Here is a 16,014-nt window from a genome sequence, read left to right on the forward strand (position 1 = left end):
ACCAGTGCCTGTGGAGGGGGCAGCCATAGCACTGGGCATTTCTGGTTTGCCCTGCATTAGCTGTTGTATGAGCAGACAGATGCTAACAGTCAGAAAAACATTTACAAAGGCATCAGGGATCCAACTACTTACCCCAAAGAGGGGGGAGGGGAAGGACTAAGAACAGCCTTTGTGCAGCATGAAGAAAACATCAGGGTGTGGCTTACTGAAACTCCAGGTGAGGAGAGGGGTTGGTCTGCCTCATTTATGCGGCTGCAAACAACTGAAGCCACAGATAAAAAAAGGCAGCCGCAGATCACCCAACCCAGAGACCTGGAGCCATACGCCCTCCTAGACCCACACTGAATGACAAACACTTTCCAGGAGTTGCTAAAGTCCTAGGAACACACGGTCACCTGGGGCCACCAGTGCAGTGACTGACAGACTGACTCAATAAGGAGCTACAGCCACTGGTAAGTGCCCAGTTTTCTCCCATCCTCTCCCTGGCATGAGGGTTAAGATTTTTCTGTTTATCTTCCACATGCTGCTGCAGTGGAGATGAGTCTCTGTGACATACCGCCTCTCTTGGCGAGCAGTAAATTCAATTTTTAACTCACCCTTTTATAACGACTTTTTACTTGAAAATATTTACTGTTAAAAGTAATTGCTGGGGTGCCCAAGGCTGCTGTAGTCAGCCCAGCCAAGCTACCCCTGTGCATCCCAAAAGGATTTACAGTAACATTTTGGAAATCGATACTAAGAGCCGTCTCAGGTTTTGCTGTAGGAAAATGAGTCAGTATCTTCAACAGCTAAAATATCTCTGAACATTTAAAATTAAGCTACGTGAAATATCAATAACTTTCCCCCCACCCCCTTTGAGAGCAACGCTGTGGCTAACATGTTACATACACCAAAGGAAGGATTTTTTTGGCACACCTTTTTTCCTCCTCAGTTACGCCAGCATAAATCCAGATAACTCCATCGGCTCCAGTGGAATTATCTGAATTTACAATTATCTGATGAATCTCAGAACTGTAAAACAGCACCCCATTCACATGTACTATTTTTATATGATACTCTCTGGTGTTAATATTTATGCCTTAGCATTTCGGTGTAGTATGACTAATTTATGATTTCTGTGGAGATGGGGACTTTCAGTCTGCCTCCTCTTACTACTGTAAAATTCCCATCTTCATTGTGACATTAATATAGTTTTAGGCATTTAATTTCCTTCTTTGTTTTTTTAAAAAGAGGAAATCTGACTCTACGGATGTGAGCCTCAACTAAGCATGGGGTCACAAATTCGAGTAAATGCACCACAGCATAGATAGAATCATAAAAAGTAATCTACTGAAGGTATTTCAATGCATAGAACTCCAGGGAGTTACATAATTCTGCATGCCTCTGTTGTTCTATATGATTAAAATTACTAGAGCATATATTTTTCATTACTTTAAATGTTGTTATTTTTTAATCTATTTTTTCACCTAATCTTGTCAAAGCCCATATCCTGTAGTGATATACATGCAAAGACTCCATTTTGCAAACCTTACTTGGAAGTTACAAATATTCACATAAGTAGCCTCCCAGGATGACAAAAGGTGGCCAGATCAGTTCCAAAGTTAGTACTTTTAGAACAAAATTATTTTGAGTTGGGTGAAAAAAATTATCCAAATAATGCATGAAAGAAGTGTTGTTTTTTGACCCTTTGTTATTTGACTAATAACAAAAAGGCCTAGAAGATTTTCTTCAAACCTTCACTTTTGGGCTGAGGGCAAGAGTAAAAGATTTTAGACCTAAGGATAACACACACACACACACACACACACACACACACACACACACTCTGAATGAGATTGTCATCTCAATAAAAATTAATAGCATAGCTAGTGATAATACAGTGAGGGATTGGATGATAGATTAACAACCACCAGTAATAAGATCAGGAGAGATTTTATGAGTTAGCACAGATGAGAAACAGAGAATTTTTTCTTTAGTTTCATGGGAAACTAGCACTTGAACGTTGGTCACTTCCCCTTGGAAAAAGCACTATTTAATGTAACTTTGCTGTTGTGGTCATCGGTTTTACGAGTTAGCTCCGGCTCACATTGAAACCTGTTTGTAGTGTGACCTATTTTCAAAGATGCGGGAACAAGTGACACTCTGAATGTCCTGAGTGATTTTCACTGAACTCCAGACATTTAGTTGTAGAGATCCAGTGAGTGTATGGTCACCATCTGAGTTGGCTAATAGTATTTAAGGGGAAAACCCTAGGTCTTCTCAGTGTTTGGGATTCACTCATTGACGCATAGCTGCACGGTGCAATTGTCAACTGTAGACAAGGAAACCCATGATTTGCACTAGCTTAGTTTACCCCTGCTTGAATGTAGGATAGTTAATTGGTGCAAATCACAGGTTTCCTTGGGCCCATTCCTGTCCACCCTTGGGTTTTACATGGTTTACATGGTTCCTGGCCATCAAGGACTAAAATTGAAACTAATCCCAAGTAGAGATCACGGCCTATAGAAAAAGACATTTCCCAGAGAGAACGAAAAAGATTAGATAACTAGTCATTGCAGAAAATGGAGGTGTTTTTAAAGTAGAGGCTGTTAAGGAAGACAGGTGGATTTCCTTGTTAGTTGTGACACATAATTTGAGACAATTGTTTTTCACTCTCAGGAGCTTTTGGAAAGTTATGTTAGATTCATTTAACAGTTTTTAAAGAAAAAAGTGTGAACCCAGGGACTGTACAGCTTCTTAAAAATGAAACAGAAGTAATCCTAGCCATTAAAAATGTTTACGCTGCACAGAGCACTTGAAAAGCTGCAGCCAGTATGCTGTTAAAAGCAAATGTAAATATGCAGCCGTAGCATATTTAGAGAGGTTTGTTTTTGGAAAACTTGCGTTATGAAAATGAAGCTGCAAATATAACTGAAAACTGCCCGGTCAAATCCTGCTCATCTTACTCACCCACAGAGCCCCCTGGATTTCAAAGGGACAACTCATGTGAGGAAGGAGAGTAGGATCTGGCCTGCAGGCTCATTTGAGAAGGCTTTCTGTGAATATGCCTCGGTTTTCCACTCATCTCAGTCCTGTCTCAAGGTCTGTATTTTACATGTCACTTATCCACCTTATTCCCTCTCAAGTTCATAGTGTTGTTTTCAAGACTGAATAAAGATCTGACTGCAGATGGCATTTACGAGCATGGTGAGTATAAATCTACTACTGCCGAATAATCTCTCTCTCTTCCCCCCTTTCAGTTTGTGACCGAGGCTATAACATTATTCCCTAAGGCGCTACAACACATTCCCCGAATATATTCTAGAACTGTGTTGTCCTCTTCAAGCTAGCAACGAACGTCCTGTTCAGTCATGGATGCTCCTGCCCTACCAAACAACTCGGCTCATGCAGACTTATAGTATGGTTCAGCCAAAAGATGCTGGACATGAATTTGCCTGCTGAGCTGAGGGTATAACAGTACTTTGCTCTCCTGTTGGATCTTCCAGCTGAGGATCTTAAAGCACTTTACCCTGAAACACCGCTGCGAGCTAAGTATTATTGTCTGTAGTTTATAGCTGCGGAGCCAGATCCTCAGCTGATGTAAATGGGCAGCTATGTTAATTTCCTCCTGCTGTGTGGTTCTCGTCTAGGGAATGAAAAGCAGAGAACTGTATTGATTTTCCTAAATTCACACAAGAAGAGCATAGATTGTACCTGTGTATCTGCACTCAAATGTATTTGGGTTATTGGGCATTATTCTGATCGACAGTCAACGGAGGGTTTGAAATTTCCAATTTCTGGTGGTGGAAAATTTGCCCAGGTTATTGCAAAAATAATTCAAAATTCCACCTTCACTGTTTCTTATTCAATGATTTTGTCAGCATGTAATTAACCTGATGTTCCCCTGCAGACCACCCAGAACTACTCGGCAAACCTGGATTATTTTACGGGTTCTAGTTCTGTGTTGCCGCAATACAACAACCCATTTAACCACACAGATGCCAGAGAGTGTCACATAAAAATAGTACATAAAGGGTGAAAGAGAGATGTCAGAATCTCACTTCCAAGCAATGAGTTATGGAACTATGAAAAAATTCCATCTTCACTGTTTGTTATTCAATGATTTTGTCAGCATGTAGTTAACCTGATGTTCCCCTGCAGACCACCCAGAACTACTCGGCAAACCTGGATTATTATACGGGTTCTAGTTCTGTTTTGCTGCCATATGACAACCTGTTTAACCACACAGACATCATTTGTGAAAAAGGTCACGCCCAGCAGTTTGCTCAAACTTTCCTGCCAGCATTTTTCTGGATTGTCTTCTCCATTGGCACCATGGGTAATGCCTTAGTCATCCTCGTCTACTGGAAATACAGACACAGAAAGAGCATCACTGACAGATACCTGCTGCACCTGGCCATTGCTGATCTGCTCCTCCTTCTCACTCTCCCTTTCTGGGCAAAAGCAGCTTCAGATAGCTGGATCTTTAAGAATTTCATGTGTAAAATTGTCAATAGCATGTACAAGATCAACTTCTACAGCTGTATGTTGTTTCTGACATGCATTAGTTTTGACAGGTACATTACAATTGTCCAGGCCATGAAAGCTAAGAACTCTAAGCGAAAAAGGCTTCTGCGCAGTAAACTAGTTTGCTTTGGTGTTTGGCTGACTGCAATAGGCTTATGCATCCCAGAAATAGTATACAGTGAATCTAAGCAAGTTAGTGATACAACTGTTTGCAAGATGGTATACCCTATCACAGTTACCCGAACCATCAAAGTTACTATCCTAGCTTTGAAAATCACAATAGGATTCCTCCTTCCTCTCTTTGTCATGGTTACTTGTTATGCTTTTATAATTCATACCCTTCTTCAAGCGAAAAGATCCCAAAAGCACAAATCATTAAAGATCATCATCATGATTATCATAGCTTTCCTCCTCTCCCAGTTGCCCTACAACAGCATTTTGCTGGTCAAAACCATTGACACCTACACCATGGTCATATATGACTGCAAAACCTCTGACAACATTGACCTTGGATTCCAGATAACTCAGTGCATCGCCTTCCTTCACAGCTGCCTGAACCCCTTCCTCTATGTGTTTGCTGGGGAGAGATTCCGTAAAGCCCTCTTTAAAATTCTGGAGGATGCAATTCACCGCACTGGTAAGAGCCGAGAACAGAGCTCTTTCATATATGATAGCCAAGAAGGGAGCTCAAAATGGTCTGGATTGCTGGGGTCATCAAAAATCAGGAGCTCTCTCACTTTGAGTATGCACCAATATTCCTCACTCACACCCAACTTTTGCCAAGCTACTTTCGAAGTTAATGGGAGTCTGGCTAGAGGAAGGAGTACTGAATTCAGTGCTCTGTAAGTGATTCTTACCCTGTGAAAGAAAAAGAAAGATCCTGCTCAACAAAGTGAATTAGGATCTTCATCAGGGGCTTGATCCAATGATCCTTCAAAGTATTGAGCAATCTCAACTTCTGCTGAAGTCAGCAGGAGTTGAGGGTGCTCCACAGCTTCCCCTGGAGTGCTGAACACCTTCAAAGATCGAGCCCTACACTTCTGGCTGAAAGTGAAACCATTGAAAAGAGCCAGAGAAATAGTATAACGCTATCTGGAAGCAGAACTGTCAAAGGATAGGGGATTTTAAAAACAAATCTTGTTACAACTGTAAATATCCAACCCAGCTGTGGCAATGAACAATCTGAAGCAGCAAGGGATTTAAGGGAATGATCACCTGTGGTCATGGAGCTCAGTTACTGTAGCCATGGACATAGCTAAGACTTGGTGGCTGCTTCACACTGCCCCATTCCGATCCATGCCGACTGACTAAAGCCAGGGGAGGAGTCAGGCCAGTACTGTTTTCAATGGGAGTTGCAGGTGCTCAGTACCTGTCAGGATCAGGCCTTAATTGGTTGATCTTTGTATAATGCTTCATAAATGAAAAATGCTACAGATTGTTACGGTCATGTCACTGACAGCTTTTCAAAGTCCCTTTTCTGTAACAGATGGAAGTAGGGTTGCCAAGTTTCTACTTGCACAAAACCAAACAACCTTGCCCTGCTCCCTGCCCAGCCCCTTCCCCGAGGCCCTGCCCACCACTCACTCCATCCCCTCCCCGTCCCTCTGTTGCTTGCTCTCCCCACGCTCACTCACTCATTTTTACCGGGCTGGCTCAGGGGCGGTTGTGAGGGCTCTGTCTGGGAGTACAGGCTCTATGGTGGGCTAGGTGGTGGTGAGTTTAGGGTGTAGGATGGGGCTCCGGGCTGCGGCTGAGGGGTTTGGAGGATGGGAGGGGGATCAGGGCTGGGGCATGGTCATGGGAGGGGGTCAGGAGTGCCGGCACCGGGCGGGGCTTACTTTAGATGATTCCTGGAAGCGGCAGCATGTCCCCACTCCGGCTCCTAAACGGAGGCGTGGCCAGGTAGCTCTGCACACAGCCTTATCTGCAGGCGCCACCCCTGCAGCTCCCATTGGCTGCGGTTCCCAGCCAATGGGAGCTGCGGAGCCGGCACTTGGGACAGGGGCAGTGCGTAGAGCCCCCTGGCTGACCCTATGCCTAGGTGCTGCATGGGGGATGTGCCGCTGCTTCCAGGTGCTGCAGGGAGCCACAGCAGGCCAGGAACCAGCCTTAGCCCTGCTGCACCACTGACTGGACATATAATGGCCTGATCAGCGGTGCTGACTGGAGCCGCCAGGGCCCCTTTTTGACTGGGTGTTCTGGGCGAAAACTGGACACCTGGCAACCTGAGGTGAAAGCTGTTTTTAGAGAGAGTTGCAACATTTCTCAGGATCAGCCCCAGAATCATCTAGGGTAAATTTCTGCACTCAATGACATCATTTTAAATTCAGAGTAACTCTGGTTCCTTCACTAGAGCTACTCCAGATTTACACCAGAGTGAATGAGAACTGAATTTGACTCCCCTGATGCTTTTTTATTCAGTCTCTGATTTGTAAGTGTAACCTCAGTGAAGGCAGATTTAATTTTGTTCCACTTCCAAAGCTGCTACATTGCTAGACTAGTGGACATATGATGGTTTCTTGCTGGTGGAACTGAGTTGATTTAGATTCTTCTTTGTTAGGTCTTTGATTTTAGGGTGAAACTATGTGCATGGTTTGTACCATAATGCTTTGATGTTAGACACTTGCATTATATATACACATAAATAAACATTGTATCGTACAGCACAATTTTTAGAGGGTCATATTTGTAATTTTCTGGCAATATGGCATTTGCCTTTTACCCTCTGGTAAAGCTGGACGTAACGAACAAACGGATGCCTGAATGAACCACGCTGAGCATAATAAACTGGTTCAGAAAGTGTATCCAGCCTGAGGCCTGTAAGGCAGAGAGAGGGAAGGAGTGGAACCTAAGGTGTGGGAACAGTTTAGAGAGACTGGAGATGGGCCAGTCTCACACATGATGCAATTATAATGTCCTGCGCATCTATAGCATCTGTTGCTCAGGGGTGTCAAAAGCACCTCACAGGCATGAATGAATTTAGCCTCTCAATATTCCAAGTGCACAGGGAGACTGTGGCAGAGTCAGAAACGGAATCCAGCTTTTCGGTGCCATAAACACAAGACCATCCTTCTGACTGACAAGATCTGGGCATAAGTGATGCACAGCTTTGCTGTCTGTTCTCTTCTGCTCCCTAACATGCACTGGACTGTACGTCTCTTGGTGGCCATTTTAGTTTTGGTAAGCACTCATGGAAGGAGCTCTTTCAGTGTTATCATGGCTCCAGGACGAGTGCAACAGGCACACAGAGCATTGGAATTAAGGATCATATTCCCAGCTAGCCTCCATTCTGAGCACAATTTTCACACTGACCCATCGGCATGTACAAAGCCTAAATCGTTGTGCACAAATAAGGCAGCTAGACACACAATGACCTGACTGGCACATGTGCGGGCAAAGGGACATACACAGGCAGTTTTGAGATTGCAAGTTTCAAGAATGCTGAGGAAAACATGGTACAAAAAAGGAAAGATAACTCTTTAAAGTAAATGGTAAGGAAAAGTCCCAAAGAAAGAGCTAAGATAGGGCTTATGCAAAGAAGACTTTGGTGACAAAGCCCCAAATTGCAAGTAGAAGCAACAAAACTGCTGTTTATCGAAATGATGTAGGATTTATTAACTTATTGAGAGTTTGGCCTTACAAGGCGTGGAGCATTCCTAGGACATTCTGAGTGCCCTCAGCTATCACAGACTACAGTTGATTGTGCTCAACACCATGCAGGAGTGCTCAGTGCTTTGCAGGATGGCGCTTCAACACAACGCGAAACAGCATGAAAAGAACATGATAGACTGATTACTTTTAGTACCCGAGAGAGCAAAGCATGTTATGGAAAATAAATCCTGAGTTCGTGTCTGTTTGAGAGATGCTCGCTGCACTGGGGCATAGAATAAAACCAATGGACACATTTATGAACCGCACAGCACTTCGTGAGGCTTTGTATATTAAAGTTGTTCTATACAATATAATTATCCTGGTAAAAAAAACCCTAGATAATTAGAGTATTTTAAACACGCACAAACATTTAGAACAGGTGTTACTTAGATCCCCTTTGGAGACTCACTTATCTCAAGGCAGGGACGGAAATGAGCCATAAACATAGCATTGTTTTTCTGCTAATTAAATTCTAGTTAAAGTTTTACTTCCCCTGCAAGCTGCCTTCTTAATCCTTAGCCCTGAACAGTAAATGAGCAAACCTTAGGCACTGACTTGATGTCCAGGACAAATGGCCTTCTCTGACATGGATTCCAGCTCCAGCTCCAGCCAGCAGCTCCTAGGACTCTCCTTGTGAGCACAGTGCTGCTTGCCCTGCCTTTTTAGCTCAGCTGTGAGAACCACAGTGAGTTCAGGCTTTGGCTAAAGCAGTGGAATCTTCACGTATGAAAGACAGTGCACCCGCTTCTCAAACAGCAAGAAAACCACATTAGCATCTTCCAATCGAAAAAATCTACACCAGCAGAGCAAACTATGTAGATAATTACCCATGAGGTGCTGATTAGCTCTTCACCACTGTTCTTCACATATCCCCCAGTGTGGGGAAATAGTGAAAGACTGCACTTCAAAATACCCTCACCTGGTTGCATGTCACTTTCAGTATTACTTTTTTGTCAGCCCTTTGAAGTCTCAAGTCTCCTTTATAGAAATAATGGCTTCTTTTCTGTGTGGTATTTGGTGACCCATGTTCCTGGGTTAATTGACACATGAAGCTTTTGAGTGTTCTGAAACCTAATCTGTATTTTCTCATACAGAAAGGTTGCGACCCGGTCATGCTACTTTGCCTATGAGTCACTTCTTGGATCTTCTTGTATTGTCATTGGAAGGTTTTTGAAGCAACGACAGTCTAATGTGTTATACAGAAATAGAACAATTAGATTGCAGGCTATGGGACTTTGGCATAATTTGGACAGAAAGGCTTAGAAAAACTGCCCCATTTGGAACCTGTCCAGCACATTGTATAATAACTGCTGTATCTCCAGGTCTTAGTCAGCCCAAATTCTTAATTGATTTCACTGAGACTTTTGCCTGAATAAAGACTGGTAAGAACTATGAGCTAGTTTTTGCTCTGTTACAGCAAAAGAAAGCTGATCTAACTTTGCTGGATTTGCACTAGTGTAACAGAGCAGGACATAACTCTGAGTAGGCTTTTGTGCACAGAATTTTGAGGAGACAATAGGAAAGAGAGAGAATAATTTAAAAAACCTGTAGGCTCTGAGCTAGTTAAAAATTGGTGTTACAGAAAGAAACGTTTCCACTGATGGGCCAAAGGCAGCACCATTTACAGGGGGCCCAGTGAGTTGTGCGCACACGAGGGCAGAATTTGGCCAATATCAGGTATACGCTTGGTGGTGTAGTTTCAGCTCTCTGCATCATGACTGTTTGCTTTTCCCACGGGCTTCACCCTGCACCCCCATCCTGTGTAGTTTTAGCATGTGCTCAATTCATAAGGTCTTACACAGCACAGACAAAAATTAAACAAATATGTGACCTAATTTGGCACAGACTCACCTGTCACAGCCAGGTTTGCTGGCTCACTCACCTGTTACACCAGTCTGACAAGATTCCTTTGAGGAAGTGGGAAAATCTCTGAGGAGAGCCCCAGTTGTTTTCCATCCCATGTATGGTCCTTCACTGATGCATTGCTATCTATGGTGATGTTGTTCCTTCTCACGCACTCACCCCCCACCCCCGTGTTCCATAGTGATCCCCTCCATTATTTCATTGTAGGATAAAGCCAAAACTTTCAAATGTGGGTGCCTAAAGTTAGGTTCTTACTTCCATATATGGGCACCTACACTTGTGGCCTGATTTTCAAAAGCATCTGTGGAAGCTCCTGGGTGCTCAGTGCTTTTGAAAATCAAGTCACTTAATATCAGTGCTTAAACGTGCATTTCAGGGTACAGCTACACAGCTACCAGCAGCAAGCCTCTAAGCCTGGGTCGACAGACTTGGGCTCACCCTACAAATAGCTGGGTAGCAGCACTTTGAAGTTGTGGCCTTCAGAATCGAGCTTCAGACCAAACTGCCATGTCTACATAGCTATTGTTAGCAGGGTGGCATGAGCCTTGTAAGCCCAAGTCTGTCAACCCAGGCTCGGAGACTCCTTTCCACAGACTTACCCTAAGAGGCTAACTTTAGGCACCCATGTTTCAAAATCTTGGCCAATATCAATTTTCTCTTACTTCTGACCACCAAACACAAAAGGTAAATTAAAAAAATTGGGTTAGAATACTTAAATCAATGGAGAAATACCAGAGAGGAACTTGGCCCAATGGGCCAAATTCTGACCTTGATTACACCTATGTGTTTTCCATTGACTCAGTTTGTCCAGGTGTCGATGAATGCTGATTATGGCCCAAGGGGCATTTAGTCTTCTCATTGATCTAGCAAAGAACAGACATTCCCCCTCCTCCTCCCAATAACAATTTGCTCACTAGAAATTTGACTTCTGGGTCCTTACTGTATATACTCTGAATTCAATGCAACTCATTATGGGTTAAATTCACCTCTGTGCAAAGAACCAGAACAAAGTCTATGCATCATGTAAGCATTTGCAGAGGTGTGAATTTCACCCGATTACTTTACTGGCATTATACAAGCAAGCCTCAAGATTTTTCTTAATTTTTTTCTTGCTTAAAACCTGATTGTGCAGTATTTCAATTTCTCATCTTCAAGACAAAACCAAGGATGCTCACTCTAAATGATATAGAATTTTATTTATTGAATTCCTGAGTAAAAATAAAAAGTATCAAGAAATATTCCAGTACAAAGCCGTCTACATCCCCATAAATGTACAGACGTCAATATTCAAAAAAGCTTTATTCCTCTGTGAAAGTTAAGTTGAACTTGGTGCAAATCCATTGTGCAATTCTTTGGCAGTTATGACCAAAAGATATTTCTGAAGAAGTTACAGTAAATTTCATTGAGCATTATTAAAACTATAGTGCAAGGTCAATTTTAAAACAAAACCAAGTCAAGTCATGTATTGCAGCTTTACAACTTCATCATTTTATAAAGCTGTAAACTCTTTTTATGCAATACATGTCAGTAAGTTTTCATGAACCAATTTTCAGTAACACTTATAGAAGTGTAAAGGAACACTGTCAAGCAATGAAAAAAACAAAAAGACAAAAAACAATTAAATTCTACCCTACGCAGAGTAAACTCTGATGGGAGAGTATCATTAGCCACATCCTCTGACTCCCAGCAAAAACACCTGTCTGCACATCACTGTTACCGCTACCTAAATATGTGTAAATCCTTGAGCCCAGTAACGGGCATTGTGTTGTTGGGTAACTGGCTTCTGCTGTGCTATAATGTGTACCCTCTGTGTAACAAAAGTACCACTCACTTTTAATTTAATTTCATTACAGGTTAAAATGTGTCTTTTGTCTTATTTCCATGGGAGCTGATGGTCAGTTCTTAAAAGACCAATTTCAGCAAAGCACATGAGCGTGTGCTTCACTTTAAGTTCACGAGCCATCCCAATAACTTGAAAGTTAAGCATGTCCGTAAGTACTTTGTTGAATTGCGGCTTATGACACTTGAATGATGGCTGTTTTTGTAACATCCTTCTGGACTATTTGTTTGCTGTATTGTCCATTCGGGGCTGCTTTGCCTCCATTTATTAATGTACAAATGGAAAACCAGGTAGGTTAACAGGTTGTCACACAGCACCTTGGCTTGATATGTAGAAACACTCCAGTCTATTGGATTGCATGGATGGATTCCTGTTCAGTTTAAACCACACCATAATCATTAATTAAGAATATTTCATCCAACGTTAACAGTATAAATCTCCTGTTTCTAAATACATTATTTGTAAATCCCTCGTATTGGCTTAAAAATAGCCTTTTTTTTTTTTTTTGCCTCTGAAATGCTCCAGAGATCAAAGGGGCTACAAAGCCAGCCAACTGGAGCAGCTGGGGATTGCCCAGGTGGCTGTTGTGGAGCTGCCATCCCCTCTTAGCCACATCTCCATTTGATGTGCGGGGTGTGGCCAGAGCACAGGGCATACTCAGCTGCTCCCCAGTCGGCATAACAGCCCACTAGGGTGAAGTTCTGGGATATTGCCTTTTTTCAATTTTTTCAACTGGAAAACACTTTAAAAAAAAAAAAAAGCAACCCCTCCCCCCCTGCATTTCTGATGTCGTACAACTGCTACATGTCTTACCTCGTTTATGTCTCAGCTTTATTGATAACATAACTCACCAACCTCAGCACAGCTCTGATAATAAACGTGTGCTTTTGATGCTGGATGCTGTTTTTCAGTGTTGCCAACACTTACAGTTTTTAGTGTTTTTCACTAAGCCCCAGCTGCTGGAGTCATGGGGTTGCAGGAGAATCTCAGTGTTCCTTTTTCAATAAGTAAGTTTCTACCCCTGATGCTTGCAGAGAAAAGTGTGAAAATGTGATGCAAATGCACCCTAAAGACTCAAAAGCAAAAAAGGTAAAATAAAAAGCCCAACATTTATTATTTAAAAAAACTCACGATCGGCTTATAAATCTCTAGATTTTGGGGTGGCGGGGCAAATTCATGTTTTTGAATATTTGAGGTTGCACTACTGTTTTTTGCAGAAGCAAAGCTACTCTGGGCCCTACATGAACAGCGTATTTTTTTAAAAAAAATCTTTGCAACAGAGTGATAGATTTTTAAAAAAGAGACAGAGAAAAAGTAAATCCAGAGGCCACCCTCTCTCAGATTATTCATAACATATTATAAGTCACAGTTTGGCCTAACACTTGACAGTGTCCCTTTAACTTATGTTTGGCATTTTAAGAAAAATATCTTAGTGAAATTAGTATTCTAGCTAAACAGTAGCAAAATGCTTTTAAAATCACACCTAAAAGTTTAAGGAAAATTGCAGTGGACTTCAGTTAAACATCCATTATATTGCATAGTGTATGGTACATAGTATTCCACTTTTAAACATTAAATAAACTCTCATTGCCTAAATAAGAATAAAACATAACCAAAGCATTAAAATAATATGCTGGTAAATAATGAAATTGCCAGTGCATAATTTGTTTATTGCTTATGTGCTACTCACTTTAATCTCAATTCCATGTTGATTAGAATCTTTTTAATTTAATCGTATTTTCAGCAGTATAGAGCTCAGTTGTGAGGGTCTCTGACCTCTCTGTTCCTACAAAGAAAAGAACCCTGCATCTTCCCATGGCACTTTACAAGTAGTACTAATATAATAAGAAAGACGAACTGGATTGTCAACTAAATGGCATGTCTTGAGAGGAGTCAGGATCCTGGCAGGTTAACATAGGGCCCGATCCAAAGCCTGTTGAAATCAATTAAAATTAAAATTTATTTCAGTGGGCTTTGGATTGGGGCCATAGCGAGGGCATTTATGGTCTAGAAATACCCTGTATAGACCAATTAAAAAGTGCATCACCCGTAAACAACATCCATCCCCTTTCATTGCCGTTTACAATGGCAATAATGACCTCAGCAATAGGGATTGGCGGCCTTCAGCTGTAGCTTGGGCCCTGGATTCCCACTGTTTTCTGTTCCCACCCCCAGGTTTCTTTTCTCTCTTTTAACTCCCCACAGGGCCCCCTACATCAGCTGATACTCCCAGCAGGGAGCTATCAAATTCCTGGCAGGCTCTGCTGGGCTTCCATCAATTGCTGCATTGAAATCTGTCATGGTCTCACACTCCCAGGCTATTTGGGTGAGGGATATCCAGTCCATTCTGAGATTTGTCTCACTCATGAGGAGATCTGGTTGGAAAATGTCCACCCCCACAAATAAATTCAACTTTCTGTTTATAACCTAAGAACTTTTCAATTGACACCCCAAAATCTTTTGTTTTTCCAGTTTTTGTAAAAAAATCAAACAAACTCAAAACCACAAATAACCCCTTAAATTTTAAATCTATGGAGCTTTTTATTTAAAACAAAGAAAACCAATTTTCCACCAAAACCAATTTTGACTGAAAACTTTTCACCAGCCTGGCCCACAAGTGCATAAGATTTTAATAAAGGTGCCACCTTGGGCCCAGCAGAGAAAGGAAGGGCAAAGGAAAGTGACCTGACTGAGTTGGTACCAGGAGAGAGAAGGACAGGAGCATAGGGGAGAAGGACGAGGACCTCACTAGGTTTGGATATGCATCCAGTTTTGGGTGGACTTATCCAGACTGGATCAAACCTAATGAGGCTCACCAATTGCGACCTTCCACTCAGTCTATAGAAAGGAATCATTCTCGTCATTTGTATCCTTCAAGTTTTTATTTTTGTGTGATCGCTGTGGTTTAAAAGAGCCAACTCAGAAAAAAGGAACATGGCCCTTTCCCTTTCTTTAGTGTCACACATTAGAACTGCTGGATTTTTCTGCCAGTTATACACCAGATTGTGACACAGTAAGTTGCTTTGAGAGAAACCTGACTCTGCAAGAGCTCCCATTGATTTCAGTTGGTCTACTTACAGAGAAGGGCGGTCAAGTGTGGAAGAAATAATCCTTCATTTTACAACTGTTGCATCTTTTTTTTTTCTTTTTTTGTAATGGACATTAAACGTCAGAGCGTTTTTTAAAACCCTGTTAGACATTTTAAACCAAAACTGAATATCTAAAAAGTATATTTGTTGCTTACAAGTCTGAAAAAAGGTAAGATCGATCCTTTAATGATACCTATCTTTAACGTCTAGCGTATTGCATAGTTGCATTTTTATAGTTTTTTATAATTTTGAGCTGGTCAGAAAATGTTTTTTCCCCAACGGAAAATTTCAATTTTTTATTTTTATTTCTATCAAAAATTTCCAAGAAAAAAATATAAGCTTTTCAACAAAATAATATTTTCCAGTTTTCAGCCAATTAATTTTTCTTTACAAAAATGTCAAAAACCAAATTTTCGTTGAAAAAAATGTTGAAGAATTTTTTTTTGACCAATTCTACCTAACAACATGGCTTTTGAGCAATCTCTACACAGCACTGAACCATTAGTGTTCCTGTGAAGGGTTTCTTTCTTTTGTGTAAACACATTGTAAGTGCTTTGTTTTGTGACTACTGCATAGCTTAAGGAGGTGTTCAAACAATGATATTTTTAGTGCTTACATACATATAAATAATAGTGTTTCTTAAAAATATAATTTAAAAAGGAGACCATATATTCAAGGCTATGGAAAATCACTTCCATCGTAGATCACAGGGTGTTCAACAGTGAAGTGATAAAATACTTTTTTTGAGATAAACCTGTACAAAACAAACAGAAGATTATGTTAGTCTAACTCAAATAAAAGTAAGATCATAATAGCTGGTCAAACCCTGCAGTCCCTACTCAGGCAAAACATCTACTGGACTTCAAGAAGTTTTGCGTGAGTTAGGATTGGATGGAGGATTGGATGCAGTAGGAGGATTAACTACAAGAAGACAATCCTGACTCTGAACTGGCTGTAAATAATCATGTAGTAAGTTTCTGTTGTTTACTGTCTCAGAGATCAAGAGCATCAAAGGATGGAACAATGTTACAGAATCACAGGAAACTATCTTTAATAAAATCTGAA

At 41.4% G+C, this 16,014-nt stretch overlaps 2 protein-coding genes and 1 long non-coding RNA gene across 16 annotated transcripts in view; 1 reads left to right on the forward strand and 2 right to left on the reverse strand.

Annotated features, from left to right (window-relative positions):
• LOC119565379 overlaps positions 1-8,929 on the reverse strand; it is a 99,255-nt gene extending 90,326 nt beyond the window's left edge. The window contains exon 1 of the long non-coding RNA XR_006288915.1: positions 8,713-8,929. This is a non-coding gene — a long non-coding RNA (uncharacterized LOC119565379). The remainder of the gene's footprint in view (positions 1-8,712) is intronic.
• Positions 83-11,638, forward strand: LOC102930724 (C-C chemokine receptor type 9). 3 transcript variants are annotated; one of them, XR_005223981.2, is made up of 3 exons: positions 83-452; positions 2,956-3,186; positions 3,890-4,254. XR_005223981.2 is itself a non-coding variant. In XM_037890261.2 (3 exons), the coding sequence occupies exons 2-3, from the start codon at positions 3,169-3,171 to the stop codon at positions 5,350-5,352; spliced, it is 1,230 nt and encodes a 409-aa protein (XP_037746189.1). In that variant the 5' UTR covers positions 249-452; positions 2,956-3,168; the 3' UTR covers positions 5,353-11,638. The 3 variants fall into 3 exon arrangements, 2 of the variants coding, with proteins under 2 accessions (XP_037746189.1, XP_037746188.1); XM_037890261.2 differs by having other exon boundaries at positions 249-452; positions 4,141-11,638; XM_037890260.2 differs by having other exon boundaries at positions 249-452; positions 3,126-3,186; positions 4,141-11,638.
• The window catches only part of FYCO1 (FYVE and coiled-coil domain autophagy adaptor 1), an 85,230-nt gene continuing 80,411 nt past the window's right edge, over positions 11,196-16,014 (reverse strand). For 11 of the 12 annotated variants that reach the window (XM_043540782.1, XM_043540783.1, XM_043540787.1 and 8 more), the window contains one exon: positions 11,196-15,703. In XM_043540782.1, coding sequence (XP_043396717.1) covers positions 15,628-15,703 — 76 coding nt within the window. In that variant the 3' untranslated portion in view covers positions 11,196-15,627. The remainder of the gene's footprint in view (positions 15,704-16,014) is intronic. The other variant, XR_006288913.1, reaches the window with a different exon arrangement.

Source organism: Chelonia mydas, chromosome 2 (assembly GCF_015237465.2).
Source record: "Chelonia mydas isolate rCheMyd1 chromosome 2, rCheMyd1.pri.v2, whole genome shotgun sequence".
Lineage (NCBI taxonomy): Eukaryota > Metazoa > Chordata > Testudines > Cheloniidae > Chelonia > Chelonia mydas.